The sequence below is a fragment of the Coptis chinensis genome, chromosome 6, assembly GCF_015680905.1.
Source record: "Coptis chinensis isolate HL-2020 chromosome 6, ASM1568090v1, whole genome shotgun sequence".
Lineage (NCBI taxonomy): Eukaryota > Viridiplantae > Streptophyta > Magnoliopsida > Ranunculales > Ranunculaceae > Coptis > Coptis chinensis.
Window position 1 is genome coordinate 43,123,006 of NC_141461.1, and position 27,596 is coordinate 43,150,601.

Genomic DNA, 27,596 nt, shown 5'->3' on the forward strand with positions numbered 1-27,596 from the left:
CCCTCAATTTTGCGCAGGATACATTAAAGACCAGTGCTTAAAGGTCCTTTGAGATGAATTCGAGTTTTTTAAAGACCAATTAGGTCCTATGTAAACGTTCTTTTAAAAATACTAAAAATTGAAATGGAGATCATAAAAAGTTGAGTACGGTTGTCTTTTTAAAGTATGAGTCATACTATACACATGTTATTTTCTTTTTTTGTTTGGCTAATCAGAAATTCAGATGCTATACGCATGTAGCATGGTTTTGGATGCCGACTATTAATTGAGTTGGACAGTTGGACACTACTTTTGAATTTTGATCACTATTTTAAACGGACTTGGGCTTAGAAGAATATTCTGAACCATCCATAAAACTGGCAAAACCACACACGTGCACACACACAAAAAACACTAGCCGCCAAAACGACAACTGATTAACTGAACCACCTGACATTAAAAACAAACCCCTCTCCAAACTCTTTCATTCATTTCTAACAAGATGGACCTCAAAACTCTTTCCTTCTCTTCTCCTTTCCCCATTCCCCCCCTAAACAATTACACTAATACCCCCAAAAAGCATTCTTTCTCACATTTCACTCCTCACTTTCCTTCATTACGACGTCAAATAACAGTTTCATGCATTAGTCCTGTTGACCAAAATCGTAATTTAACCACCCCACAAGAAGAAGAAATTTTTTCTAGTACTAGTAGGAGTGGTATTATTAGTAGTACTAGTGAAGAAGAAGAGAATATAGAGGAGTTTGAAGCAGGGAATGAGAGTAATATATTGAAGCAGATAAAAGAGATAGGATTATTTGCTGGACCAGCTGTGGGTTTATGGATATGTGGGCCTTTAATGAGTTTAATTGATACTGCTGTTATTGGTCAAGGGAGTTCTCTTGAACTTGCTGCATTAGGTATTACTTATTTTTTATTTTTTTTTTTTTTTTATATGCATTTATTGAGGTTTGGTTTTTTTATAGGTCCTGGGACTGTGGTTTGTGATTACACGAGTTATGTGTTTATGTTTCTATCGATTGCTACTTCCAATATGGTTGCTACTTCGATTGCTCGTGAGGTTAGTTTTTCATGAATGAAGATTATGACTTTTTTTTATTGTGTGTATGTGTAATTTGTTGAAAAAGAAATTAAAAAGTTGAAATGACTTTAGGGAGTTGTAATGCACAAGAACCTAATAACGACATTACCTTAGCTTGTACATGAAGGGGATACCCGAGACTTCATTTGTTATTTTGTTTTGTCTTTTCATCAAGTCATTAACACTACTAAACAAATAGGATTTCCAAGATTACATTGTATTTCATTCTGTATTGTTTCGTTATAGTTCAAGGCTTCAATGAGAGTACTCTCACAAAAGGTCAATGTCGGAATGCACTTTTTACCATGAGATTTGGTCTAAATATCGGGATTCTGAAATGTGCTTTAGTGAGGATACCCTCTATGAATCCTGACCTTGACGCTAGTTTGAGCTGGTAGTTTTGTTTTAAGTGACGTGATCACGTCTAACAATGTTCATTTTTTTTGCTTATGTGAACCTTTTTTTCGCCTTTTACTCTCCTTTTAAAGTTCTTCTCATTAACGGGCTATAGAATTAGGAAATAACATCACAGAAGGTGAGTTTGTGGTAGCCGGAAAGATTAGCAAATTTTTTCTGTGTCCCACATTGCTACTTTCATTGTGTGCGGGTGGTCCATTGGAGGTTCGGGGGCAGTAGTTCTACGACTAAGATTGCCATTATGCTGTCTTTTCACTAAGATTTTGCTTTAGTTCATTAGCAAGTCAATATTTGGGCATTAGCTTTATAGTGAGTGTAGATCTTTTTCTGCATCAGAACTCCATTGGTGAAAGAAACATGTCTCTTTTTAACTTCTCCAGAAAACCTATATCTGAGAAATATGTCAATCTAGTGTATTTAAATTTTCTGTAATGTGTTGATGTTGAATTGTTGCATGCTGTATTGCATATGCTTGATCACCCAGATGATACTTCTGCAGGGAAAAAAGGAAGTGCAGCACAAGATATCTATCTTGCTATTTGTTGGTTTCACTTGTGGAGTGGGAATGCTACTGCTTACAAAAGTCATGGGTGCACAAATATTAACTGGTAATGATGAGTGCTTCAAGATTCAATTGTTTGCTCCTATTACAAGTCGATTTATCTTTTCATTCACGATTTCATTTTATGTGCCAAAATTGAGTTACCAGGCTGCACAAAAGATACTAAGGAATGCAAAAATTCAGTATAAAAGCACTTCGATTTACTAATTGACTTTTTCATTTTCCATGTTCAGCTTTTACTGGACCAAAGAACTTGAGTATAGTACCAGCTGCGAACACATATGTCCAGGTTTATTTACAATCAAGTAGACCTTATTGAGTCTTTATGTTTAGTGGTGAATCTTAGCAGTATTTCGTGGAGTTATTACGTATTTCGTGGAGTTATTACTGTCAAAAACTCAAGAATATTGTGAATCGGTCTTCTCCTTGAGATACCTATGTCCCTTTTTATAGAATAGCAAATGATATTTACAAGATATTCTCTAGGTTATTTTGGAATGGAATACAAACAAATCTAGAGAATCTAGGGATATGCTGGCCGGTGTGCTATATTAAGAAGAACCCCCTTTGATACCCTCCCTCAAATTGATGTTGGTGAGTCAACAAGCATCAATTTGCTAACAAGGAACTGATGTCGTTGTCTTGTCATTGCCTTAGTAAAAATATCGTGCCCGATGTTCGGTAGTGGAATGTGAGGCGAGTAATAACCTTTGCTTCATAGGCATCAGCGGATATAATGACAATCAACCTCTATATGTTTTGTTCTCTCATGAAAAACACTGGATTTGCGGCAATCAGTATAGCACTAGTATTATCGCCATGGAGGGAGTTGGGTTGGTTTGAGGAAAACCTAACTTCGAGAGAATCCACGAAGCCGGACCACTTCGAAAGCAGTAGACCGACATGGCCCGATATTAAGCCGGTAGATGATTTTGACACACAATCTTGCTTTTACATTTCCATGAAATAAAGCGAATCACCAAAGAAAACGCACCATCCGGTTGTAGATCGCCGAGAATCACGGACATCCGCCTTGTCGGCATCATTTGTATGATACTAGATTGAGTGCTTTGCCATGTGGAAAAAATAATCCCGATGGGGAGTCCCCAAAAGATACCGTACAATCCGACGAACAACTACCATGTGAAGATGTCGTGGTGAAGCCATAAACACGCTAACGGTATGAACTGCATAAGAAATGTCGTCTAGTAATAGTGAGATAAATTAGACTCCTACTAATTGTCGATATAAGGTAGGATCATCAAGAAGGTCACCCCTCATCCTTTCTTAATTTTACATTCACTTCAAGAGGAGTATCAACTGAAGTGGTGTCTTCCACCGTGCAAGGTGGACCGGATCTTGTGTATACTTGTGTTGATTAAGAAACAACCCATGTGGTTGAGAGCGAATCTCTAAACCAAGAAAATAAGTGAGTGCCCCAAGATCTTTCATCCGAAATATTGTATGTAAATGTTGTTGCAGCCTTAAGTAATAAGTGTCACATCCGAACCCGAGATGATAATATCATCCACATACACCAATAGAAAGACCATGCCATCTTTACTCTTGTGAAAAAATAAGGATGCATCATATTGACTTTGGGTAAATGAAAACCCGAAAGTAGTGTGCTGCGAAACTTTTCAAACCATGCCACGGGAGCTGCTTAAGACCATACAAAGAACGTTTCACTTACAAACGGAGTTAGGGGTAGGAAGTGTCATCATACCGAAGGAAGTTTCATGTAAATCTCTTCCTTAAGATCCCCATGCAAGAAAGCATTCTTAACATCCATTTGGTGTAACCGCCAAGAATGTGAGGCGACCCAAGGCAAGAAGAACCCGAATCTGTAGTCATCTTGGCAACAGGGGCAAATGTCTCATCATAATCTATGCCATACTTTTGTCGGTTGCCCGGGGCTACTAATCGAGCTTTGTAACGTTCCAAAGAACCATCGAGGCGAAGCTTAACGAGAAAACACCCACTTACTACCAAAAGGATTCACCAAGGAAGGACAAGGTACTACATCCCACGTTTGATTTTTGCTCAAGTGCATCGAAGTTCGACTGCATGGCTTGTTGCCAACATTCATGTGCCCACCGTTTTTATAAAATTAGGAATGGAAATAGAGGGAGAGTGGCGATCATGGAAATATGTGAGGAAAAACCATACCAATCAGGAGAATGAGAAACTTCGGGTAGATCGTCTAGGAACAATCGCGGAGAGGGTGCCGGATCAATCGTCCACGGGGAGAATCGGGGAGGGTCGAGAGAAGGAGTAAACCAATGGAGAGCGTCTAGTATAAACTAGACACGGCTGAAATCGATTTGTAGGTTTAGCGAGGGGTGGAAAAATCGGGAAGAATAGAATATATAGAAGCGCGGGATCCACATGAGAGAGAAAAACTTTTGATTTTCAAAGAAAACAACATGTCGTGAAACGCGTAAACGATGGCGTCGGGATCATAACATAAAAACCTTTTCGATGAGAACTATAACCAAGAAATGCACATTTCACGCATTGAAAGCGAAAGCTTTAGTTCTTTCATCGCGGGGAAGATGAACAAAACAAACACAACCAAATGTATGCAGATTAGAATAACGAGGATGATTCCCAAATAAATGAAAATATGGTGAAACATTATCAAGCACAGGAGTAGGCAGTCTATTTATGAGATAAACAGCAGTAAATAAAGTTTCACACCAAAAACGAGGAGGAACAGAGGATTCTAGAAGTAAAACCCGAACCATGTCAAGAAGATGTGCGTTGCTTTACGTTCACCACTCCATTTTGTTGTGGAGTAGCTGGACAAGATCGTTGAGAAAGAATGCCTCGTTCTTGAAGAAAGTGTTGAAACTCATTTGACAGATATTCGCCTCCTGAATCAGATCGAAGACTCTTGATAGAGGAATTGAATTGATTGTTAATGAGTGCAAGATAATTTTTAAAGATTGAGAAAACCTCGCTTTTAGCACGCAAGAAATAAATCCAAGTAAACCTACTATAGTCATCAATGAAGGTTACAAAATATTTGTATTGTGTATAAGAGATGACAGGAGAAATCCCCCATACATCACTATGCACAATATCAAAGGGCTGAGAAGCATGTGAACCCAGATTGAGAAAAGGTAGACTTTTGCTCTTAGCTAGTTTACAAGAAGAACAATCAAAAGACAACGAATCAAGGGAAACAGAGTTTTTATTGTATAGAAAACCAGATTGAAACAATGTATGAAGTACCCGAGGATTAGGATGGCTTAGGCGCCGATGCCAATTCTCAGGATGCAAATTAGAACTAGTACAAAAAGAAGACCATGCAGAAATGAAAGAACTAGATTGGGGATGTATGACCAATGGAAACGATCGCCCTCCTTGGGACCCTTCACAATTGTCTTACGTGACATTTGATCCCCGCACCACACAAACAGACGAAGAAAAATCACATTACAATTATTATCAACAAAGTCGACCAACGAAATCAGATTAAGTAGATAATTGGGGAGAAACCAAGACATTTTTATAATGGGAGAAATGTCACCCACAGCGATAATAGGTAGAGAGCTACCATTTGCGCGGTGAATTTTAAGAGGACCAACATAGGATTTGAGATTTCAAGAGAAGTTGAATTATTTGTCATATGATTGGAAGCCCCGAATCGAGATACCAAGGTTGAGAGGATGATTTTTTGTTACCTGAGAAGCCTAAAGCCGAGAGTGCAGAAACAATTTGGTGTAACATATCCTGAGAGAGGTGAGGATGTGGCAAACATGAGCATGAACAATAGGAGCGGGGGAACCAGAATTAGCAACCGCAGAATAAGCAGTATCCTTCCTTCTTGGTGGCCGGATCCGACACTCACTGATGATGTGACCGGACTCTTACAATAGTTGCAAAACTTCTTAGTGCAATTTTTGGCTATGTGGCCAAAATCCTTACTTTGAAGCATTGAGTAGTGGTGGATCCCATCTCTTGGATCGATGTTGAGCACTATAAAGCGACTGAAGAGTGGATGACTGACCTTTGTTCCATAGAGGCCCAGTGAGTAGTCTCGTTCTTCACGAAATAAATCCCCCAAAACACACAACCAAAGAAGGAAGGCGGGATCTCTCGTTCATTAACCGAGACCTCACGCGGGTTCAAATTCTGACCTAAGTTTCATAAGAAACCGATCCCTTTGCTAATCTCATGTACTTGTTGAACAATATCCAACCCATTAGTAGGAAGAGTCGTGAAATAATATCGAATATTCGCGCCCACAAATTGGAAAAACCGAATAAAATTCTTCAATGGACAACGCACCTTGAGAGTAGTTACCCATTTCAAATTCAAATTTGAAACCGGGCGTATTAGGATCGATGGTAGATGGTCTTCAAGTAAGTCCACATTGCATGAAAGCCGCCTTGTAAGGGCGAGTTCGGAGAATTGGGTTCCACGAGATCCAAGGATCCAAGACATAATTTTGGCATCTTTGGTATCCCAAGAAGTGAATTTGGCGGTTCTTTCAAAGCGTCGGGGGGCAGCGATAGTGCCATCCGGATGGCCAAGAAGCTCCTTTCCTTTACAAATAACGCGAATTGAAAAGTCCAAAGAGAATAGTTCTTCCAAGTGAGCGAATGCAAATAAAATCACTTTTCTCACAAGACATATTGAGAAAATACAATAACGCAAGAAAGAAAACGAAACCCTAGGACGCCGCGGAAAGGCTCAACCACAATGCCAAGAAAGCGAAACCACGCGAACGCTTAAGAAAACGAAAACAAGAAAAATGCCTTTTTTTTTTTTTTTTTTTTTTTTTTTTTTTTTAAAAAAAAAACAAGGGCTCCGATACCTTGTCAAAGACTCAAGAATATTGTGAATCGGTCTTCTCCTTGAGATACCTATGTCCCTTTTTATAGAATAGCAAATGATATTTACAAGATATTACAATATATCTTCTAGGATATTTACAAGATATTCTCTAGGTTATTTTGGAATGGAATACAAACAAATCTAGAGAATCTAGGGATATGCTGGCCGGTGTGCTATATTAAGAAGAACCCCCTTTGATAATTACGTCATTAGTTGCAATGCTCTTTTTATTGTTAGTTAAAAGATAGAAAAAAATGCTTGTTTGCTAGGGTTCCTTTATTGGTTTATTGAATTTGGTTATCTAATTCTGTTACTTCAATGTTTAAAAACTCTTATCATGTCCTAGTAGGTCAGGTAGGTGACCATCAATTTTATGTCTGGTAGTACATGTTATATTGTGCGTCTGTTATATCACTAGTCTCTCTTTAAATTGCTTTTAAGGGTTTGATTTTTATATTTTTGTATTTCTTTGTGTAAAAAATGAAATAAGGGATGAACTAATTTGTGAATCTTAGATGCTCATTTTTTATGGCCGTCGGTTGTAAGGGCACTACAAGTTGGATTAAAATGGGTACCCTACATAAAATTGCTATTTAACATGGTCACTTCATATTCTTTAAAAAATCCGTCTGACACACAGACACGTTATACGTACAATTTCAAACTACTGTTTCTGTTAAAACCTAAAGACTGAAAACATGTTCTCTTAATGTAGTTACAACTCCATGATATGCCTATGAAAAATTTAATTGTGTGGAGGTGCTTTGAAAGGTCTTGGGCCCAAGAATTAATTGTGTAACTAAAATATAGTAACAGTTTTCTTTTTAATTAGATGTGTCCCTATGACCCACATCATATAGGTCTCCGTGTCGGACACCGACAAGCATATCCGTGTTAATGTGTCTTATTAAAATTGGAATGTTGGATCAGTTAGGAACATATTTGGATAGATCCAAATAGAATGTCCATACGGATCTGTCAAAACCTCTCTGAACACATTATTATTGGCTTCTTATCAGGATTCTTGTAAGGATCAGACATGCTACATATAGTGTAGACCATATAGGATTTGTGCTTATTCTAACCATTTATGTTTTGTTTGGATTGGTTTTGGGTCTGGCATGAGAAGATCACTGTCAAGGTGCCCTCATCCTATGAATCACGGATACTCCTTTAGGGGCAACGTATCCGTGTCGGACACCGACACTCCCCGACATGTGTCCGATACTCGATTTGGAGTGTCGGATTTATGAATTAATTTTTAGAATTTCCGACATGGCGGATTTATGAATTAATTTTTAGAATTTCCGACATTCGGAGGACACGTTGGGGACACACAAGGGACACTTTTACATTTTATTCTTATTTTTTAAAAAATGATTATTTGGTAGGGGTTTTATTTCACTATTGAAATAAGAAAAATGAGGAACAATTCATGACTGCATTTGATGATTGTCAAGTCCTTTTTATATATATTTGTTACAAATCTTCTGTAATTGTTATTTCTTTCGTTGGCATTAGCTTGTATTATTGGACATGTATGTTGTTGTTTAATCTTTTAGAGTTGGACATGTTCAAAACTAGTGTTCATATTTTGATTAAAATTTGGTAGAGAATGTTAAATTTCAATTATATATATACAGTCATTTTCTAAAAAGTAGCTACTTAAGTTAACTTAAAAAGAAGTACGTAAGTAAAACTTCACCTAGAAAATAAATTCAACCATAATATTTTGTGGTTATGAAGAACTCATCATAAAGATTATCTCTACAAAATTTCAACGCATTTGGAAACCTCTAACATAGATAAACATTGTTGTTATCTTTAAAAAGAAATCTAATGGTCCAGAAATGTTGAGTTTTTGCAATCATTTTTTGCCAATGTTAGAGATTTCCAAATGAGTTGAAATTTTGTGGAGATGATATGAATGTTAAGTATATCATATCCACAAAAAATTATGGTTGAATTCATTTTCTTGGTGAAGTTTTACTTACGTACTTATTTTAAGTTAACTTAAGTAGCTACTTTTTAGAGAATTATTGTGTCCATGACGTATCCGTGTCCTACTTTTTTGAATTACGCCATGTCTGCGTGTCCATGTGTCGTATCCGTGTCACGTGTCAGTGTCCGTGTTTCATATCCCTCAGCAAGGTGGTCAAGACTGGTTATTGAACCCTAGGATCTGGTCCAGTCCCACACTCCCACCTTAATCACTAACAACTAACAGCTTATACAGAAAGATTTTTGGGTCTTGTCACACTAAAGGAGCTACTATATCAGGTCTAGATTCTGACCATTGAGGGATTCCAATGCGAGTCACATTATAAGATGACATGATGATAACATCATCACATTGTGGACCACTTTAAATTTTAAAAATGACAGGGTAATATACCCTTGGGAATACATACTATAGGCATTGTAGGATATAATATGACATACAGAATGGCATCGAAGGATTCTGAATGAAAGCACTAAGAGTATATTCCCCCACTGGTTTGAACTGGTCCACAATATGATGAAGTTATCATGATCACACCCACGCTCGCGGTTCACACATTCTGCTTGTAATGCCTCTTATACTACTCTTTGACAACCACCCCACTGTTATATTTGATATTTTACTTTCTTAACCACCTTCGGATGGAAGGCATGGGGTTTTCCGGAACATGCCTCGGCTCTCAGTAGAGTCCTGGCAATCAACTTATGAGTAACTACAGTCCCCTGAGATATTTCATATAACATTGAAAAGTAAAAAATGTATCTTAACTCACTTAGTATTGAGTTAATAAGATGTTATATGGAATGATTCTTGTTGCAAGTCCCACCTCAAGTCAATAATGTCTTAAATTCCTTGTACCTCCTTTCTTCATTAAAGTTTCTTGCAAGCTTTTCTTGTGCTTTGTCGATGGCATTGATTGTCGTCTTGGCATCTCCATCTACAAGTATTGATGCCTTAGCTAAGGGATGAATACACTTCAGAAATGCTTGATTGCAATTGAAACAAAATAGCTAAGTCACATTGACATGGATAGGTGCGTCCGTATTCGACACGGAATAGAAGTGTCTGACACGGCAAAATATGGAAAAGTGACGTATATCACATATAGTAGGTGTCCGACGCGGACACATGGATATGTTTCTGACACAGATTATTTTCAAAATATGCAACATAGCAAAATAGATAAAATTATTCTAATAAAAGTTTAGCTACTGAAACAATTTGGGTATGAAACAGAAGTCGCGCTTCTCCAATATTGATTTCCAGAACTCTTCAAACCGTTGAGTATATCTCTTACAAGATCTTGTCAGACCTAGAAGCTAAATCATATGCTACAAAAGAGAGAAAGAAATAACAAAAATCAATTTAGGAAAGTCGGACTTAGGTCTTTCCTTGCATTCAGCCAACACAGGTGAATCATGTGATACAATGTGCTTCGATTGTTTCATATCGTGTATCAGTCTGATACAAGGTATTGTTGATTCATTTGTGGACTGGAATTATGATAGTCTCGGACTGTATAACTGCGTACCACATACCCTTGGGATGTGCATAGACACCCCAACAATTTTAACTTTTAGTACACTCTGCTAGGAACTTTGGTTCTTATCACTAAGTTCCAGTTCAGATAAGAGAAAGAATCTTTGTACTTACATGTTCTCTTGAGTAATACGGTGAACAGACGTTAATACTCTATGATGCTATCGTATATTCGTATGTGCAGTTCTTGCACCTTTAAACTTGTCTCTGTGTCTCTACCAGTGCTTACTAAACTATATGACTTCATCTCTTGGTAGATTCGAGGTTTAGCATGGCCCGCTATTCTTGTTGGATGGGTTGCTCAAAGTGCAAGGTATGACTCCTCTGTAGGTCGTTGTTGTCTTGTTATGTGTTTATGGCCTGCTATGAGTTACTCTCAAGTGTTTGTGTTATAATTTCTTGTTCGTTATTTCATACTATACCTCTCTCTGTTTCTTTTTTTTGTTAGAGATGATGTTCTTCTTAATATTATCTGTAATGAGGATTGTCCTTTTCATGCATATTCTATTTTTGTAGTACATGTGTATATGAGATGAAATAGGAATAAGAATTAGTAGGCGTCAATATTTTTTTGTCTCATTCCTGTGGAACATTTATGGAAGGTCTTGTTATGCTCAGAGTTCAATGGTAACTATGTGCCTGTTCTTCATAAATATCAGTTACATTGACGTAAGGGAGCAGAAGCGATGAATACGATAAAACCTTCTTAACTCCCAAGGAAAGGTTTATGCCTTAAAATAGCAAAGATGCAGATAAAATTAAAGTAAAGCATTAGTATTCAGAAAGCAATTTATTCGTTCCTATTCAACATCTCTGTTCTATGCAGGAATTTTGAATCTGTAAGAAAATGGAAGTAGAAGTTTCCTAATACCACTAATTACTTGTTCCCCTAGCAATACAAAATACAGTCAGAGTATTAGACTTGGTTATCCTTCTTTTCTTGAACATGTTCTTATTTTTAGATTTCTTATGGTAAGCACTATTATGTGCTTAACAACTGTGGCCCTGTTCAATGTGATGAGCATTTGGGATTACAAATGTTTTTATAAGTAGATTTGTTAAAATGTAGGATTATAGGATCTTGTCAGAAGAAATAACTATTTAGAGTTGTTGGTATCATATGATAATATGATATGCTATGATGCCTGTATATGGACGACAAGGGACATCGATACCGGAGACACATTGAGATTTTAAATAATGGGGACACCAAGATTGGTATTGTTTTATTACATTTTGTTTTTTAAGATTCTTAATTTTACTGAATATTAAAAGTTAGGTGAACCCAACCCATAATAAGAGAGGAGGGTACCTATGAGGGGTGTTTAACACCCCATCAGTTCTTTTGAAGAGAATAGGGTTACCAAGAGATGAAGTATCAAGCGTTGGTATTGGTATTGTATTTTGTGGATACAGATTCGTTGCACCAATAAAGAATGTTTGTTTTCAATGTCTCTGTCTTTTGACCTATGAGTCTGGTGTCATCTTATACAAAATTGGTTAACTTAAATGGCTGCACCTTTGTGGTTGGAGTGGTGCTAGGATAAAAAAGAAAAAAATTCCAGTAACTCATGGGCGGCCATGGATATGGGGTGCCAGCATGCTTGAACTATAGCTGCTCGACTAGGTCAAACATTCTGAACTGCATTTTTTTGCTACCAGTTATATGAAATCAGTTAAGAGGTCAGAATGGCACTTGGAAAGAGATGCTAGTTGCCAGTTGCACATTATGAGTCCGTGCTGGAATTCGTCTTATCTGGCAAGTTTTGAACCCAGAGATGTGGTTTAAATATTACTACTCAAAGCTTAAGCAAGCTCTAAGAGCAGATATGGTATTACCATCAGTCCAACACTTGCAGATATTACCTACTTCGCATGATAAAGCTATGAGAAAATACTTGGTGTTGTTGGATATTTTAATGTGAAAAGCAACCCATGTGTAAAGGTAAATTTTAAGCCAAATTTATGAATTCCTTAAATAAATAGAAGAAAACTAATAAGAATCTCAAGACTTTTCCAGTCAAATGGGTAAATGAAAAAGGAAACTAAAGGTGCAGCACTAGGGTGTTGCTGGAGGAAGGGAGGACACTCGTATCGTGTCTGCGTCATGAGAGTGATATGTTTCTTTGTTGTTAATCTTGTTAACTTTCTTAATGGAATCTTTTGAAAAGTTATCTGAAAGTGTCTAGTAGGCTTACTTCATAAGTGATAGCTACTCATTGTACCTGTACAAGTCTTTTGGCATTTAATTAAATTTATCTTCTACCTAATAAAAAAATAATAATATTACATGAATTTCGCGCATCCTCAATGCTAGTAGTCCTTATTTTTATGTGTCTATTTTGGTGCCCAGTTTAGGCATGAAAGATTCTTGGGGCCCTTTGAAGGCATTAGCGGTTGCCAGTGCTGTAAATGGCATCGGTGATATTGTGCTGTGCTGTTTCTTAGGCTATGGTATAGCGGGTGCTGCGTGGGCAACCATGGTGTCACAAGTATGCTGGTTGCATTATTTTAATTATTCATGCTTAAATGAACATTTAATTGTTCATCATGTATATTTTATCTTTTCGAACTTGAAAATGCTTTCTTTAGGCTGCGTGCCTTACTAGTGTCACTTTCAGATTATTGCAGCTTTTATGATGATTGAAAGTTTGAACAAGAAAGGATTTAATGCTTACTCTGTTTCTGTTCCATCACCCAAAGAACTTCTGAAAATATTTGAGCTTGCTGCTCCAGTGTTCATAACAATGATTTCTAAGGTTGTGTTACAACTCGTTAGATTTTTTTAGCTGTATCATGTCCATTGTCTACCTATACCCATTCTATTTTTGAAAGTGATTTCTTTGCAGGTGGCCTTCTACTCCCTGCTTACTTATTTTGCTACATCTATGGGTACAAATACCACTGCAGCTCATCAGGTCAATTTGATGTTCTTTTCCAATTTATCATTTCATTATGGTCCAATTTTCAGCTATGTTTTCTCTTCTATTACTTCTATTTGATCGTCAAGAAACATGTTGGAATGTATATCTTAAACCTTTACTCTGTCTCTGAAGGTTATGATTCAAGTGTTCTGCATGTGTACTGTATGGGGTGAACCCCTCTCTCAAACTGCACAATCATTTATGCCTGAGTTAATATTTGGGATTAATCGGAGTTTGAAGAAGGTTAGTATGTTGTACTTTAGTTTCAATCTCAAGTACCTAAGTTTCTCTTTGTATCTTATATATGTTGCTAATGCACTCGATGGGGCTAAGGTGGAAAATGTTTGTGTTTTTTTGGGAGGCTATGCGTCTCTATGGTTCCAAATAAAAAATGTGTGGCAAATATCTTTACCATGATATGGTCGTATTGTTTGAGACAAGGAATCCTTGTTGTAGATGTACTTAAAGGTCTACCATGTTAAACAGGCAAGAATGCTTCTCAAGTCTCTCGTGATCATTGGAGCAATAACTGGATCTGTGTTGGGAATCATTGGAACAGCAGTCCCTTGGTTCTTCCCCAATCTTTTTACTTCTGACCTTGAGGTCATTGGAGAGGTTAGTTTTTCTTCCAATAGTATTTATTAATGTAGATGGTTAGTGAAGTTGCACCCTTTAATTAATTGAAATCCACTTGTCATGTTCTTTGCTACAATAGTTCTATTCTAAGTCAGTCTATAGAAGAGAAACAGCCATGTAGGGATGTGGGAAGTAGGGATCCTTTGGTTTTACAAATATGTTTAATGTGATAAATTCTCTCTGAACTTGGAATTTCTTTCTAAACTGCCAGCTCCTGATTTTGAACCCAGAAGTGCATGTTATTGGAACTCTGAGTGGATAAAAATATTGAAATGAAACAATTGTTTGTCTGATGTGATATTGTGACGTCGCCATCGAAGATATGTTATTAACTTTTTTAGATTTGGGTTTTTTGGCTGATTAATCCCATATTAGGTGGGGGACACTCCACTCATCACCAATTGGTTTTAAGTTTGATGCCCATCTATAATAGATACATTGTATGAAAATAGAGTGCCAGTGTCATTTCAATTTTGTAACAGGCTGAGTGGCAGGAGCAACTTTTAAGTTTTGTGACCTATTACTAGGGGCATGAGTGAGCCGTTACAATATTGATAACTTAATTGTATTCTCTTCCCAGGATCCGGGGTCTTTTATGCTTAATAAACAAAGGGGAAATTGTAGGGTTTAAAACCTATAAACTAAGGCCGACAAAAAGTGAGAGTGGAGGCACCTTTATGGATGGGTCTTTAATTGGTCTTTGTGCAAATGATACTTGCTTTCTAGTTAATTTTTCTTTGTGCAGAACCGATATCCCTAGAAGGGACAACTCGTCTTTGATAATTATACGGTTTGCCACCTTATTGGCATAGGCTGTTATATTTTTCTAATTAATGTGTCATGTGTGCAAATTCTTGTATAATCAGTGTTTTAGTTTCTATTTCCTGTTGTGTTCTAGTAAAGAGCAAAAGGTCGGTTGTTGAGGATAAAAATAATGAGTTTTGGTCTATGTTTTCTATGTTCTCATTCTTCTTCATACCATGTATTGTGTAGATGCACAAAGTGTTGCTTGCATACTTCATTGCGTTAATGGTGACACCAGCGACTCATAGCCTTGAAGGAACATTGCTGGTATGTTTGTTTCAACCTCATTTCAATATAAACTATTATTCTTTCAGGAGGGTTCTACTGATGCATTTATTGCATCAACATTTGTCCAGACCAGTAAAATTCCTTTTCACCTTATGATGCATGGGCATGGAATTTATTGTAATATTAGTCATATTGGGCCTATACTTGGGCCCAACCTATGTACATTGTAACTCTGCTATTATAAATAAAGGATGGGTCTCACTTTGAGACCCAACTTTTACTGTCTCTCTTCCTATATGGTATCAGAGAAAACAGGAAGAGAAAAGTAAGGAGATCAAACCCTAGCCGCCGCCACCACCCTTCTTCTTCTTCATGGGCCCGGATAAGACGATGTCATACCGACTGTGCTATCGAGCCGCTCATCCGAGCGGGTGTCTTTGTTTTCCGGTGGGTTTCCTGCATTTATAACATTTTTCCGGTAGGTTTCCGGCGTTTATAACATTTTTCCGGTAGGTTTCCGGCGATTTTCAATTTTTTTATGACATCAAAGTACTATCCTTTGCACTGTATCCCTTATCATGACGGATAAAGACTCTAAAGGTACGGACGATGTCTCGTTGTTTAATAATTTCTCTTTTTCGAAGAAAATTACTACCGCTCTTCTTAATGGGCGGAATTTCCACTCTTGGGCTCGCTCTGTTCGATTATTTTTGGGGGCCAAAGGGAAGATGGATTGGCTTGTTCCTAACAAGATGATTTGTCTAACTAATACAAACCCTACCTACAATAGTTGGTCCATGACCAATTGTATGATTCTAAGTTGGTTGTTCAACTCTATAGAGCCTGATGTCTAGGAGATGTTTACCTTTTATGAGACTGTTGATGGTTTGTGGGCTGCTCTCTCCGAAATGTATGCTACTATGAACAATGAGGTTCGAATTTATGAGCTCTACCGTGAGTTGGGTCAAGCTACACAGGGGCTCTTTCTGTCTTAGCTTACTTTGGGTACTTGAAGAAGCGTTGGGAGGAGCTTTCTGCTTACACTTCCCTATCTAGTATTATTGGTATGACATCGACTATTATGGCGCTCTTCGTAAGTCGTGAGGAGGAGAAGCAGAGTTCATCGGTTCCTTATTGGTCTTCACTCGATTTTGAAGCCATTCGCGACTCGAGTTCTCAATATCGCACCTCTCCCATCTCTTGGTAGGCGATGCCGTTATCGGAGAAACATGAGCCGTGTTCGGATTACATTTCTTCTCCGGTGGTTTCGATGCACCGTCTTCTGGCGATTAGATGGCGTTTGTTGCTACTACTTGACCCTGTGGGTCTTTCGGTTGCTTTCGTTCTATCGTTCCATCCGGGAACACTCGTGGACGCTTTTGTGATCGCGTGCGGGCGGTGGCCACCTTATTGATAGTTGCTATCGGTTGCATCTAGAGCTTCGCCCAAGAGGGGGTCGAGGGGCTTAGAGGCAAAGAAGCCTCGTGATTCCGCCTATTGGCGATATTTCCGTAGTCATCATTCGGGGAGTTTCTGAGGATTTGGGGACTTTTACCCAAAGACAGATTGATCAGCTTATGCATGCTATGTCTCTACGTGAGGGGACATCTAGTACTTCTGCCATGATTGTTGCCACAGGTACACCTATTGCGTTCCATGTTAAGTTCCCGCCTCCATCCGGGTTGGGTCCTTGATTAGGGGCAAATGATCATACGACCGCGAAGTCTAGATTATTGTCTGATAGCACACCCTTTTCACATCACGTCTGCCTTGCGAATGGCTCATACACCACTATTACCCGTAAGGGTACTGTTAAGTTATCCCCTGCTATCTCTTTAGAGTCAGTCTTACATGTTCCTCACTTTGCACTTAGTCTGTTATCTGTTAGTCGTCTTGTTAAAGATTATCACTGTTCTGTTGTTTTCTTACCCCATTCTTGTTATCTTTAGAACTTGAGTTCGAGGCAGATTTTTGGCAGGGGCAATGAGCATGTGGGACTATACTACTTTGGAGATCCCCCCTTTGTCCCAGTACCTGTTCCACCAGTATCGAGTTTGCATGCTAGTGTGTTGCCTATGTCAGGCCGTTATTTGTTTTCTGCTGAGTGTTTGAAAAGTTGGCATGCTTGGTTGGGCCATGTCAACTTCAAGTATCTATGTACTTTATTTCCTGAATTAATAAAAGCATGCAAAAATACTCTTTCATTGTGATACTTGTTCTTTGTCTAAACATATGCGTAATTTTATATTCCTCGTGATTTCTAGATCTCCTTGTATGTTTGATGTGATTCATAATGGATGTTTGGGGCCCTTCTCCCGCGTGACTACCCTCTTTAGCCATAGGTACTACGTGACCTTTATAGATGACCATACTCTGTGTATTTGGATCTATTTACTTCACAAGAAATTTGAGGTTTTCCCCTGCTTTTCACTTTCGGTTTCAAATTTCATTAAAACTCGGCCAAGATCGTGGTTCGCGGACTTCAGTCTGATAATGCGAAGGAGTATGTTTCCAACAAATTTGTCGCCCGTCTTAACCAACAGGGTATCCTTTAGCAACTGACCTATCCTTATACACCTGAGCAAAATGGTGTTGTTGAACGAAAAAATCGGAGTCTTATGGATGTAGTTCGGTGTTTGTTGCAAGGTATGCATGTTCCTCAGTCCTACTTGTATTATGCGGTTCTTACCGTTGCCTACTTTCAAAACCGCACACCCAGTAGAGTTCTTAATTGTAAGGCCCCTCTTTAGGTTGTATACCCTAGTCGTGTTCTGTTTCCCATTATTCCCCGAGTGTTTGGCTGTGTTTGCTATGTTCATGATAAGAGTCCTACGCGGACCAAATTGGATGATAAATCCATTCAGTGTCTTTCTAGGGTATTCCTCTATGTCCAAGGGGTATCGTTGTTATCATCCACCTAGTCGTCGCCTCTATCATACCTTGGATGTCACATTTGTTGAGCATAGTGTATATTTTTGTCATTATACATCTGTGCAGGAACCTTTGTCTTCCCCAGATGAGGCGTCTTCCGCTGTTTACCCTGTTCCTGTCTTTGATACTCCTCTGGTGGTTCCTCCTACTAAACCATTACAGGTGTATACCCGTCGCACTCCTACTCATGCTCTGCCCACTGCCTCAGGTAACATTCCTTCACCTTCTAGTGATCTACCTACTGTGATTGCTCCTACTATTGATTCCCCTATGATTGCTCCTGTTGTTGAGCCCTCTCGATTTCCTTCCAGGACCAGGCATCCCCCAGACAAATACGGTTGGTTTCCTCCATTCAGATACCGCGATTAGTTTCTGAGGCTTTGTCAGATCCACATTGGGTAGTAGCCGCTTAGCGCAGATGATGACAACCTCTCGAGCGAATCGGACTTGGGGAAATGGTCGCTTTTACCTCCCAAGACTCGCCTTGTTGGATGCAAATGTGTTTTTACAGTGAAGTACTTGGCAGATGGTACAGTTGAACGATATAAGGTCCGTTTGGTTGCTAAGGGATTTACATAGGTACCTGGACGTGACTTTGGTTGCTAAGGGATTTCATCAGTTGGATGTGAAGAATGCCTTCCTTCACGGAGATTTGGCCGAGACAATTTATATGGATCCCCCACCAGGCTTTCGTGGTGAGGGGGAGTATGCTGGGAAACTTTGTCGACTCCGTAAGTCTTTATATGGGCTTAAGTAGTCACCACGAGCCCGGGTTCGAGATTCAGGTGAGGTTCAGGCTACAAGATGGATTTACCAGGTGCCACTCAGACCATACATTGTTTGTTCGGCGAAACTCTAGGGGCCGTGCTTGTCTGTTTGTATATGTAGATGACATTATTACTACAGGAGACGATGCATCAGGCATTGTACAAGTTAAGGAATCCCTTGGAAGTCTTTTGAGGTAAAAAACTTGGGTCGTCTATTTTACTTTCTTGGCATTGAGATTGCACGTAGTCCCAAGGGAATCTCCTTATCTCAGCGAAAGTATGTTCTAGATCTTCTGACTGATACAGGGATGCTGGGTTGTCGATCAGTTTCTACTCCTATGGTGCCTAACAGCCAGTTAGTTGCAGACGAGGGACAATTATTGTTAGATCTATCAGCTTATCAGCGCCTTGTTGGGTGTCTTATTTATCTAGTTAATACTAGACCAGACATTGCCTATGCTGTGAGCAGAGTTAGTCAGTTCATGCATGCTCCACGTCAATCTCATATGGATGTAGTGGAGCATATTCAGAAGTACCTAAAGTCTTGCCCTGGCTTAGGTCTCTTCTATTCTTAGGTCTCTTCTATGCAGCCGATTCACAAGGTCCCTTAGAATGCTATACTGATTCTGATTATGGAGGTTCTATTGACAGTCGTTCCACTACCGGCTTATGTGCTTTTCGTGGGAATCACCTTATCTCATAGAAAAGCCGTATACCAGAGTGATCTGTAGATCATCATCTGCCGAAGTCGAGTATCGCGGCCCTAGCTTTGGGCACTTGTGAGATTATGTGGTTGCGATCTATTTTGGGAGAGCTTGGTTTTGCATAGTCTGGATCATCCGTACTTCATTGTGACAATCAAGTTGCCATCCATTTAGCTTCAGATTTAGTCCTACATGAGCGGACTAAGCACATAGAGATTGATGTGCATTTTCTGTGGGAGAAAGTTCGTTATGGGATTGTCTCCCCGTCCTTTGTTAGGACTAAGGCACAGATTGCTGATACTCTTACCAAACCAGCGGGACCTGCTGATTTTCGCTCTTCCATTGGCAAACTGGGTCTATTAGATATCTTCGCACCAACTTGAGGGGGAGTATTGTAATATTAGGCCTATTGGGCTTATACTTGGGACCCAACCTATGTACATTGTAACTCTGTTATTATAAATAAAGGATGGGTCTCATTTTGAGACCCAACTTTTACTGTCTCTCTTCCTACATAATTAATAGTATTTTAGTTAGTTTCTATTTCTATTTGTTATGTTAGTAGTAGTTTCCTATTAGGACTCTAAATAGAATTAGGAACAAAGTTGATTATATAAAGGCATTTAAGCTTTCATTGTGAGGTTGGTTGTTTTTGGATTATTTAATTGAGAGATTAAATTAGAGGAAATTTGTTTTCCCGTTGAACCCCTAGTTTTGGGTGTTCATCAATTTTATTCATTGGTGTTATTGATTCAAAGTTGCTTCTGCCTTCTTATACATCAAATTGGTATTAGATTTTTAGGTTTCTTTCCTAATTTACTCGTCATGGATGCTCAACATAGAAGACCACCTGCAGTGAATACAAGATTGGTTTGTGTGGAGAAAGAATTGCAAGCGAATTCGACTGATTTGCGTGAAATAAAAGAGATTTTGATGACGCTCGTACCTGACTATCAACCCAAACAAACCGTCGAAGTTGGGGACAGACAACAGGAGGATGATGACCCCCAAGATTCCCACCACTCTGGTTCTGCAGTTGAGTTAGTTGTTGCAGCCCAAAATACTCGATCGAATCGACGCCGCAGTCATGCACCCTCGCTCAGAAATTCTCCACATCCATCTTCCATTGAAAGCGATACAAAATCGCTTGTAGTTTCAAGCACTAAATCACCATCTTCTCCAATTCGTAAAGCTTTTGCTCAAGAAATTTATTATGACACAGATCTCGATGCAAATACCTGAAGAAATTGACGAAATCCGACAGGCCTTGGTCGTGGTCAAAAACCCGTTGATGCTTTTGTTACTCTTGGTCATCTTCTCCAGCAGAATTTCAATCGAGCAAAGAGACGATCCTATTTGCCTAATTCATGGGCTAGGCAAACTAATCCCACTTAGGCTTCTAATGCACAGGCCCATGGGAGACCACGTGATACTTTCAGGGCTGCAACTTATATTCCAGTCCAAGGAAATACTAGGCCAGCCTGCAAGAAAGCTATTACTGCTCCCCGGATGATTTGCCACCCTCTTCGCCCCGCCGATTAGCACCAGCTTTTGATCCTCCGGACCCTTCAGATTCTCCATCTAGTCCTCCACCAAGGCGCAATAACCACAATGGTCGCAATCAAAGGCGTGGGCATCAACAAAATGAGCACCATAATGCAGGTAATTTTGATATTAATCGTTTATTGCGCATTTTAGAGAAGAATCAGATGGGTGATATTAAATTAGATGTGCCTGAATTTGATGGAAAATTACAGCCTGATGCTTTTGTTGACTGGTTACATAAAATTGAAAAGGTTTTCGACTATAAAAATTTGGAGGATCCTAAGTGTGTTAAATTGGTGGCAACTAAATTAACTAGTTATGCATTTGTTTGGTAGGATGAACTTCAATTGACTCGTGCTAAATTGGGTTACAATAAAATTACCACTTGGGATAAGATGCGCTGGGAGCTGCAAAGAGAATTTATACCTCATGATTATGAGAGGGATTTATTTATGCGCCTCCAAATTTTAAAACAAAAGCTTAAGAGTGTGACTGAGTATACCGAGGTGTTTCTTTTATTGGCCACCAGGGCTGATTTATTTGAGACTATGGAACAAAAGGTAGGACGATATTTGAATGATTTGAACCAATCAATACAGAAAGATTTGGCATTTAAAGATATTTTTGATATGTCTGACGCTATCAAATATGCTCTTAAGGTTGAAGAATTGCATAAATTTTCTGTTTCGATAGCTACACCACATCCAGTTTCTGTTCCCATAAGCACTTTTGAGGCTACATGTTTTGAGTGCAGCAGAGTTAGACATAAGAAAAGTGATTGTCCACAGTTAAAGAGAGTGGCATTAGTCCATGATGATCTGAGTGAGTTGGGTGCTACACAGTTGCCGAATAGTATGACTCAGCCTGTTGTTGTTACACCTCCTGATTTTGTGCTCCTGCTTTGATGGTCCGTCGATCCTTGGTTACTTCTTCCACTGATAAATCTTTTTGGCGTCGTTTTACCATTTTTGAAACTCGTTGCATTGCAGGAGGTAAACTTTGCAATGTCATTATTGATAGTGGTGCTAGTGATAATCTTGTTTTGCAAGAACTGGTTGATAAGCTCCAATTGAAGACTGAACCGCTTCCAGAACCATACAAAATACAAGGCTGGAGTAAGGGTAGTGAAATTGAGGTTACTCGTCGTTGCTTGGTTCCTTTCTCCATTGGCTCCATGTACAAAGATGAAGTTTGGTGCACTGTGATTCCTACGACTATTGCTTGCCACCTATTATTGGGGCGACCGTGGCAATATGACCGAGACACAGTTTATGATGGCGCCGCTAGTACCTATTCTTTCCTTTTTCAGGGTCACCAGATTGTCTTGACTCCACTTCCTCCTGCATCTACTGTTCAAGGACTACCACAACGTTCTGTCTTTTCTTTTTCTTCCACTCGAGGACGAGTTTGCTTCTAAGCCGGGGAGTCTGATGTATGGGCATGGAATTAATAGTATTTAGTGTAGTTAGTTTCTATTTTTATTTGTTATGTTAGTAGTAGTTTTCTATTAGGACTCTAAATAGAATTAGGAACAAAGTTTATTATAAAAGGTATCTAGGCCTTCATTGTGAGGTGGGTTGTTTTTGGATTATTTAATTGAGAGATTAAATTAGAGGAAAATCGTTTTCCCTTTGAAACCCTAGTTTTGGGTGTTTATCAATTTTATTTATTGGTGTTATTGATTCGAAGTTGCTTCCGCCTTCGTATACATCACCTTCTCTTCCTCACAGTTCACAAAAAGTGCATGCAGTAACCTGTAAATAAATAGAAATATTATATGACTATGTAGAAACAGTTGACAATGGAAAACAAAAATGGTTGTAGGTGCCAGCTAGCTTAGTTGGTAAAACCTTTGGGTGATGATAAAAGAGTTCTGGGATTTGAACCGGTCAACATAGTTACCTGAGTTATTACTGACCACACTTAAAACAGGCTTCCCAATCCAAAAAAAAAAATTAATGGGTAGCGCAAGGATTGTAAATTATTGTTTACAATAATAATAATGTGGGAGCGCACAAGTGAGTTACATCTGGAGACATTTTGAATTCATGTAGGTTGGAGTTATGTGTTCCAAAATCAGACGAAAAGAATTAAGTAGGACAGTCTGAGTTCCTTTATTCGAAAGAGCTCAGTTTTTAATGATATTCCAGGCTAGCACTTTTTTTATTTTTTTATTTTTTATCATATAATTCATACAGTATTATATTATTCATACCGATGAGCTATAACAAAGAAGTTTGCCAATTGACTTTAACTTAGTAGTATGCTTAAATGCAGGGCCATTAGCTCTAAGCATTGTTCTCACATTCTTTAATTTTTGGGTTTATTTCTGCAGGCTGGTCAGGATCTTCGATTTCTAAGTTTTTCAATGAGTGGGTGCTTTTCTTTGGGCTGTCTTGTTGTACTGGTAAGAGTAAAATGTATTCTTGTTAACGGAGAAGATGTTTGGAGAGAAAAGATAAAAAGAGGGTACAACCTTATTAGAGTCAGCCTTGTATCACTTCAGTGTATATATGAAAATAAGAGTTTACAATAATAGAAACTTCCTAAAAAATTTGGGGGCTGCGCCCTATAGCCCTCTGAACTCTAACAGTAAAGGAATTTATACTCTTTATCAACCAAAAAAAAAGAAAAAAAAAAAGCTATTTTAAGATAGAAACAGTCTATATAGTTCTAATTGCTCCCGGAAAGCTCAAGACTCTGATCCAAACAAGAAACATCATATAATATCAACTAATATTTATTGTTGTTATTTTTCATCAGCACTCACCCTCTTCATATATTTTACGTTATTGTGCTATATGTACCAAGCAAAAATAAATAAATAAATATTGTGCTATATGTATCTTTTCCCATTTGTAGTCTACCTCAAGGCATTATAATGTTTTGGGGAGTCATCGTCATTAGACGATGTAAGCCTCCTGATCTTGGCGCTTTGCATCTGCAGTGAGCGTATCCAAAATTGGTCGGTATGGCCACTGAAATTGTAGTCGTACGCATGCTGTATTACCAGTGGAAGTTCTACATTGATACTGGTCATTTGTTTGTCTTTAAATTAGAATCCAAATGAGACACTGCCCCCATCTGTTTAGAAAATATTTCAGCTTAACGGTCTCTCTTGGTTTGATTTTGAGATGTTTCAGCCACATACTCATATTTCTGATGCTCCTTGTCTTTTCAGCTGCTTAGCAGTAGAGGCTATGGTCTACCAGGCTGCTGGTGGGCCCTTGCAGGATTTCAGTGGGTATAACTTCTACTGTATCTTGTTCATGGGAGTTTTATAATCTGAATTCTTCCAATTAATATAAGCTGTTTGTTGCAGGCTCGGTTTTCAATCGCTTTAAGGCGATTGACTTCTCCTAATGGCTTACTTTATTCGGAGGAGTTCAGCCAAAGTCAATTGGAGAGGATGAAAACGGTGTAAAATTCTTTAAGCCTCACAGATCATCAGGGCTATTACGTCAGCTGATTGTATGATTGTGCGCTACATGCTTCGGCCTCTTTTGGGAACATTATGAAAGCTGGATTACGCAGAACAATTGTTTCCTGGCAATCATCAATTGTATAGGCTTACTTGTGCTGTGATGTTAATAGTGCCCTGTCAGAATGCGGTTCATATCAAAGTTCAAAATATCGCCGATATATCCGATATATTGCCGATATATATCGGTATTTTGGTACACCGATATCGATATTTCCGACATATATCCACCGAATATAGTATTTTTTTCCGATATATATCGTAATTTCCGATATAAAAGTTTATATCACCGATATAATTGATATATCTGATATTTACGATATATATCGATTGACTTTTTGACCATTTTTTAATATAAATCTGATATTTTCAATATATTTTCGATATATTTCTGATATTTTTGATATTATATTTCCGATATATCCGATATTTCCGATATTTTAAATAGTTTGGACTGGTCATCAAAATAATGGATATATCCGATATTTCTGATATATATCGGTTTTTGGGTACACCGATATATTGATCGATATCGATATTTTGAACCTTGGTTCATATAATCAGTTTTAAAGCAGCACTCTGCGTAGGTGGTGTTATTATTTTTGGCAGTCTCAATATATCGGGCAGCCTAGTGATATATACTTTTATTTTTTTTTATGGCGAACCTAGTGATATATACTCAGGTATTGGGGTTAGAGTGTTAGACGCTAAATTTGTTGCAACTTCTAACCTGCAACATTTGGCATTCTCGATATCAATTGATTGAATAGTAAAAAAACATTATAGCGATTTTTGCAAAATATTTCAGCCCTTTGAAATTTCAGGAACGCAGAGATTTGGTCGCGTTGATACTAGAATATTGCTTAGCAAGTACTGCACAAGAATTCTAACTTGATTTGTATTTGAATCGAATCCAATTGGATCAATGGGGCTTTCATTTAAATTGATTTTGAGCGCTCCGCTGAGCAACCTCAGCAAGTTTGTTTTTCTGGTTTTTCATTTTTGCCAAAGTTCTTGGATATTTTTCACTCCACTGGACATCTTTCATATACTAGGAGATTCACAGAGAAGGAAAATCTTTTCTTCCTTTGTAACTCCAGCTTACATGATAGAGCGGAAGTGCCTACCCATTATTCCATACAATAGAAAGACTTCCATAACCTGAACCGCAATCCATTAACATGAGTTGCTTTCAGAAAATGAATACGTCGCTTTAGCTTTTCATTATCTTTCAGCAACTCCATGATATTACATAGGTATATAACTTACTATCCAGTTTTTCTATAACTTTCATTAAATTTCCTGTACAATCCCTGAGAATGAATCTTTAGGTTTTGCAACTTTTGGCTTCGAACACGAATCTTTAGGTTTTGCAACTTTTTGGCTTCGAACACTAGTGAGTTTGTGACTTAAAATATTTTTTTATCCATTCCGTGAATGCCTTCTTCCAGCAATGCAAATGCATATATAATGTTTTAGATCAAGAAATGCTAATATAGACATGAGCAAACTAATTCTTACAAATAACTATATAACTCTAGATGCATAGGGCGAATAGTTCTCCTTTTACAGGACAGTAAAAATACCAAACTAGCTAATGCAGAAGATTTTCCACCTTGAAGCCAGGCTTGACGCTCGATCTATACAGGCTTTAATCATCTGAATTATGGAAATACAAGAGGCTTCAGGAACTTTTAGCTAGCATGAGAAGCATAACAGGGAAGGTTGGCAAGCATTGATTGAATTGTTAAACTACTCTCGATCGGAAACTATCACTCAGGTGAAGTTAGCATGCAGAACGAACCCATGGAAAGAGCAGTCAAGAAAATAGCGTCCAGCTAGTACACTATGTATCTACTATACATTTCTTCCTATCTGACAATATATTGTCTTAAGCAGATTGGGTAGCTCAGACAGGAATCACATCCAATTGTAGTCGATTTCCTCGTCAACAACACTGTAGGGGAGCGATATCTTATTATGCACACGTGCAACGTAAGCGAACTCAGGACGCCGACCCTCGAGACCGAGCTGTGAGCAGCTCCCTCAGAACACCCGATGCAATGACCTCCAAGAGCGACCCCACGAAAGGAGGACGGTTATGTCGATCTGAGCACATGGCAGAACGCCTCGTGTAATCATAACCATCAGGGGTAATCACTCCGACCTCCAAGAGCGACCTACGAGAAAGAAGGACGAAGTTATTTCAGTACGAGCACATGGCGAGCATACCGTGTAATGATAACCATCGGGGGTAATCATTACCCATCCCCGAAAATAGGGATAACCTCATCAGCACCCAATGAGTGCATGACTTATAATATAACCCAAATTTCGACACTCATTCACGATTCGACCTTACACGTGTATCATAAACACACGCGTGTCTTTTAGATTGATCCTTTCTCTAAGCCTATAAATACCACTGATTGAACTACGTCGGGCCCGATTCCTCTCTCCCGGAAAAGAAATAAAAGGAGAAAACTAAGAAGAGGATCGTAGGCGGTTAAATTCGCCGAAGTTTAACTTCGGTCCCAACAAGAAATCCAAAACACCCCTTTACATTGGCGTGCCTCGTGGGTTTCGATTACTTGAGAGCCACTTTAGATCAGTTCATCCATCTCTAACTCTCAAGCCCACGAAGCATGGTTAGCATAGAAGATCAAGTCCAGCACCTTGCCCACCAGTTGGGAATAACGAATGAGAGCATTTCCTTGCTCAGGGAAGAAAATGCTACTTTACGTGCTCAGGTGGATAGTTACCAGCAACAACAAGTCGGCAACGGAGCAGAGAACAGCATCAATGACGTTAATCAGCAGATTAATGAGTTATCCCAAAGGATCGGCCAGAACGCTGCAAAGAAGGATTCGACACAGATTGTGCACAAGATGCTTAAGACGTATCGCGCATCTCCGTTCACCGCAGAGGTCCTCAATAAAGCCTCTCCACAAGACTTTATCTAGCCACGCTTTCCCATGTACGACGGCAAAGACGCGTGCCTCGGTCGACGATGTGGCTCGCTATATTCGAGAGTTTGGCACTTTACACTCACCACCGAGTTTGATCATCTCCACTGCAGATTATTTCCAGCCAGCCTCATGGATGGCGCTCTCGATTGGTTCTTTTCACT

General features: G+C 38.7%; 1 protein-coding gene across 2 annotated transcripts; it reads left to right on the forward strand.

Moving 5' to 3' along the window:
* The first annotated feature begins 393 nt into the window (after positions 1–393).
* On the forward strand, positions 394–24,841 carry LOC147493085 (protein DETOXIFICATION 46, chloroplastic-like). 2 transcript variants are annotated; one of them, XM_086565447.1, is made up of 14 exons: positions 395–899; positions 966–1,060; positions 1,998–2,106; positions 2,294–2,349; positions 10,704–10,759; positions 12,800–12,938; positions 13,068–13,205; positions 13,296–13,364; positions 13,503–13,613; positions 13,857–13,985; positions 15,000–15,077; positions 23,321–23,392; positions 24,167–24,229; positions 24,308–24,841. In XM_086565447.1, the coding sequence occupies exons 1-14, from the start codon at positions 482–484 to the stop codon at positions 24,407–24,409; spliced, it is 1,635 nt and encodes a 544-aa protein (XP_086421573.1). In that variant the 5' UTR covers positions 395–481; the 3' UTR covers positions 24,410–24,841. The 2 variants fall into 2 exon arrangements, with proteins under 2 accessions (XP_086421574.1, XP_086421573.1); XM_086565448.1 differs by lacking the exons at positions 2,294–2,349; positions 12,800–12,938 and having other exon boundaries at positions 394–899.
* Positions 24,842–27,596: the final 2,755 nt, after the last annotated feature.

What these genes read in the sequence shown, in the direction of transcription:
- LOC147493085 (XM_086565447.1), top strand. Translation starts at nt 482, where the DNA reads ATGGACCTCAAAACTCTTTCCTTCTCTTCTCCTTTCCCCATTCCCCCC. An exon ending in ACCTTGAGGTCATTGGAGAG is followed by an intron (nt 13,986 to 14,999) that starts GTTAGTTTTTCT and finishes TGTATTGTGTAG; the next exon opens with ATGCACAAAGTGTTGCTTGC. An exon ending in TGGGCTGTCTTGTTGTACTG is followed by an intron (nt 23,393 to 24,166) that starts GTAAGAGTAAAA and finishes TTGTCTTTTCAG; the next exon opens with CTGCTTAGCAGTAGAGGCTA.